Raw genomic sequence first — 3,710 nt, 5'->3', positions numbered from 1 at the left:
GCCCTGAGCCGCCGGGGCCGCGCTGGCACGGGGGCCGGGCGGCGGCAGAGCTCGCTTCACCTTGGTCTCTCCGGCAGGTGTCCGGGAGCGATGGGCTCTGCCCGCCGCGGGGGGTTCCCTCCGGCTCTGCAGCACGCGGGTGAGGCTGGAGGGCATCAACAGGTCCGTCGTGGACCGTATCATCCGGGTGGACCACGCTGGGGAGTACGGGGCGAACCGCATTTACGCGGGGCAGATGGCGGTGTTGGGCAGGTCGAGCGTGGGACCGGTTATCCAGGTGAGGGGCCTAAGAGCGAGCGCTGCCTTTCTGATTAGTTTGCACGTGAGGGATAATGGCCGAGTGAAACGGTGAGATCGTGGCTTTCGTGGGGAGGCAGCTGCCCAACTTTTTCTAAACATATTTAAGTGTGGTGGGGTTGGTGAGGGAGGTACCAGTGCCACAGTTGCTGTAGCATTGCCACAAGCCTTTCTGATTAGTTTGCACGTGAGGGATAACGGCCGAGTGAAACGGTGAGATCGTGGCTTTGGTGGGGAGGTAGCTGCCCATCTTTTTCTAAACATATTTAAGTGTGATGGGGTTGTTGGTGAGGGAGGTTCCAGTGCCACAGTTGCTGTAGCATTGCCACAGGGACTCTTTGCAGATGTTTTTATGTTGCCTACTTAGAATTCCCCTCAGCTGCCCTTCTTTAACATTTATTTACTCTTTGTGATGTGAATCGTGTTGCCTTTGCAGTCAAAGTGTGTGGCCTGAGCTGGTGTGTTTTTCTTTGGTTTTATTCGTTTTATTTGAAATGTTCAGCATTTCTGATTGTCTATGTTACTGTGATCTGGCTCTTCTGCAGCAAATGTGGAATCAAGAAAAAGACCATCTGAAGAAGTTCAATGAGCTCATGGTTACATACAGAGTCCGACCTACTGCTTTGCTGCCCCTTTGGAATGTAGCAGGATTTGTTCTAGGTGAGTTTGCACTATTACTGTTATTCTGTGAAGTCTTGGGATGTTTGAATTATTTCTGTTGCTGCAGTTTCTATATGTTTGTTACCACAGGGGCTGGAAGTGCTTTACTTGGCAAGAAAGGTGCAATGGCCTGCACAGTGGCAGTGGAAGAGAGTATTTCCAATCACTACAACAGCCAGATCCGAACTCTTATGACAGAAGATCCAGAAAAGTATAAAGAATTATTGCAGGTATTTAACTAAAAAAAATGGTTTGACATATTTCTCACATTATCTAATGTGACTTTAGTCTTTTAAAAGAATATGTTTATAGAATTTAACATGAGATCTCTCTTTGTTCTGTCACTTAAAATACTGAAGTCAACAGGAACCTTCTTTGTTTCTTTTAATAAAAGCTTTTTTTTTTTTCCCCTTCAGCAGCACCAGATTGTTCAAGCACCAAAATTGGGATGTATGTTGGAGTAGTTTCAGCATGTTTATAGTAATTCAGCATTTCCTTTTGATTGGGAAAACTGTGCTTTAATCTTGATTAGTTTTGATTGAAAGGAAAGGTTTAGAGAGGAAACAAAAGTAGTAAATATGACTGTGTAGTAACATTTTATTTATGTTGGCCATGATTAGGTAGTTAGAACAGATAATTTCAGTTGTAAGGGACCTACAATGATCATCTAGTCCAACTGCCTGACCACTTCAGGGCTGACCAAAAGTTAAATTATTATTAATGGCATTGGTCAAATGCTTCTTAAACCCTGGGGCATCGACCATCTCCCTAGGAAACCTGTTTGATTCATGTGGGAGTGTTAAAAGACCTTCAGGTGTGGGGAATGCTGTAAATAAATCCTTTCTTGCTGAACTGGAGATTCAGGTCTTTGAGCTGCTTTTGAGAGGCGTGGGCCTCAGGTGGTGATGCAGTGGTCAACAAGCACAGAGTTTTGTATACTAGGTGACTTGATTTCTCTGCAGAGTAGACTCACTAATTAACTGCTACTTTTAAAGACGATAAAGCAGTTCCGGGACGATGAGCTGGAGCACCATGACATTGGGCTTGAGCACGACGCAGAAGCAGTAAGTACAGTGTTAACCAGTTGGCATTGTTAGTGAGGGTGTAGGTGTGATACTCTTACCTTCCTTATCCAGTGACTCTGATGTAGCTCTTCATCTGACAAGCAGAAAATAAGACTTGATATTCTTTCCCAAAGATAAACATTAGAAAATACTGCGTTTTATAGCTTTCCTTTTTCTAGAACAGAATTGAATCTGTTGGAACAAGTGATTGTGTTTCTCTGAGGAGTGTCCTCTGCAGAGTTTTAAATTCTGTTTTAAGTTTAGAACAAATTATTTTTGAAGCTAAGACTAATAAGTGCTATCCATACAGCTGGGAACTTGAGGCAGACAAAAACCAACTGTGGCAGGAAGTGTGAAATACAAGTTCTGTGCTCCCTTGAGTAATGTATGAGGAACATGTCAGTTCTCTCATTTTCCTCTTGACTTACATTTGTGAAGAAATAAAAACATTGAGTTTCCTCTAGAGTTGATTGCACTACAAATACATTTTGGGTGTTTTTTTGATTGTGGGTTTGGTTTGGTTTTCTTAGATAATGCTTACTATTCCTTACTACAGTCTAGTTCAGACAACACACTTGACTAGATGTATGTCACCTCTCATTCTTTGCTTTGCAGGCACCAGCTTACTCAGTTCTGAAGACAGCCATACAACTGGGATGCAAAGCTGCAATATTTCTATCAGAAAGAATTTAGTGATATTTTCTGTAATGTTTGTGGCAATACACTGTGACACAGAAGTCCTTGGCAATTATAGGAGACTAATACTTACTCTGTTCAGCCTTTTAAAATGTTCTTCACTGCACACCTGATTCAGCCAACCTTTTCCACATGAGTACCTGCTCTAAGAGCATCTCTGTTGCTCAGTTGAGCTGAATGTGAATAAAGATGGCAGAATTGGGTCTGTGTGAGCTAAACCTCTTTATTCAGGGACTGTTCACAAGGTGGCAGCAAAACGTGTATGTACATACGTGATATATGTATCTGTAACATGTATATACACACGTATAAAGATGGTAAATACATTCTCTGTTGCCTTCAAATGTATGTGTACTTGAAATAAGCTGGAGCTCATCAGCTCGTTTTAAAATGGTTAATACTGACTAAGTAGGATTTTTTTGAGTTCTTCCAGGTAAATGAAGTGCTAACAAGTATTTCTTTTCAGTCTGTCTTGAATAAAGAGTGGTATTACAAGACTTTGATTTGAAGACTTGTTTGTGTTGAGGTTTTCAGGCTTTCATTTCACAGCCTGCATGGAGCAGTGAAAGTAAAACAGACAAAATTGTGCATATCTGTTCTGTTAAACACTTAACCAATGATGGTACAAGTACAGTAATGGGATTAGAGTGTTTTAAACCGGTGGGGATGAGAGGGATGCACGTGAGTAGGTCGTCAAGACAGCAAGCACTGGTTTTAGGACAAAAGGGAGCGTTATGGGTTTGGTTTTGGTGTGTAGTGTTGTATCAGAGATCTCATCTGGAAAACATGCAGTTCATCTGAAGATAGAACTGTCTGATTTGCAGGCTGGTGATGGACAAGGGTACACAATGAAGTGGCGGCACCGCGGGGCCTGGAGCTGCCGCCGCCCGTGTCTGCGGGCCTGGCCGGCCCTGGGGAAACAATCCATTTTAACTTTTCTATGATGTGTGTTTGTCCTGGGGCAAGTGCTTTTTATCTTTAAGAAGGCAAGGA

General features: G+C 42.9%; 1 protein-coding gene across 1 annotated transcript in view; it reads left to right on the top strand.

The window, feature by feature from the left end:
* Positions 1-2,751, top strand: part of COQ7 (coenzyme Q7 homolog, ubiquinone (yeast)) — a 3,221-nt gene extending 470 nt beyond the window's left edge. The window contains exons 2-6 of the mRNA XM_010003300.1: positions 9-277; positions 843-957; positions 1,048-1,187; positions 1,953-2,021; positions 2,637-2,751. Of these exons, the coding sequence (XP_010001602.1) occupies positions 9-277; positions 843-957; positions 1,048-1,187; positions 1,953-2,021; positions 2,637-2,714 (671 nt within the window). The 3' untranslated portion in view covers positions 2,715-2,751. The remainder of the gene's footprint in view (positions 1-8; positions 278-842; positions 958-1,047; positions 1,188-1,952; positions 2,022-2,636) is intronic.
* Positions 2,752-3,710: the final 959 nt, after the last annotated feature.

This window comes from Chaetura pelagica, unplaced genomic scaffold (assembly GCF_000747805.2).
Source record: "Chaetura pelagica isolate M959 unplaced genomic scaffold, ChaPel_1.0 scaffold138, whole genome shotgun sequence".
In the NCBI taxonomy this organism is placed as follows: Eukaryota; Metazoa; Chordata; class Aves; order Apodiformes; family Apodidae; genus Chaetura; species Chaetura pelagica.
Note: the sequence above shows the minus strand (reverse complement) of the source record. Positions and strands in the feature narration are given on the sequence as shown.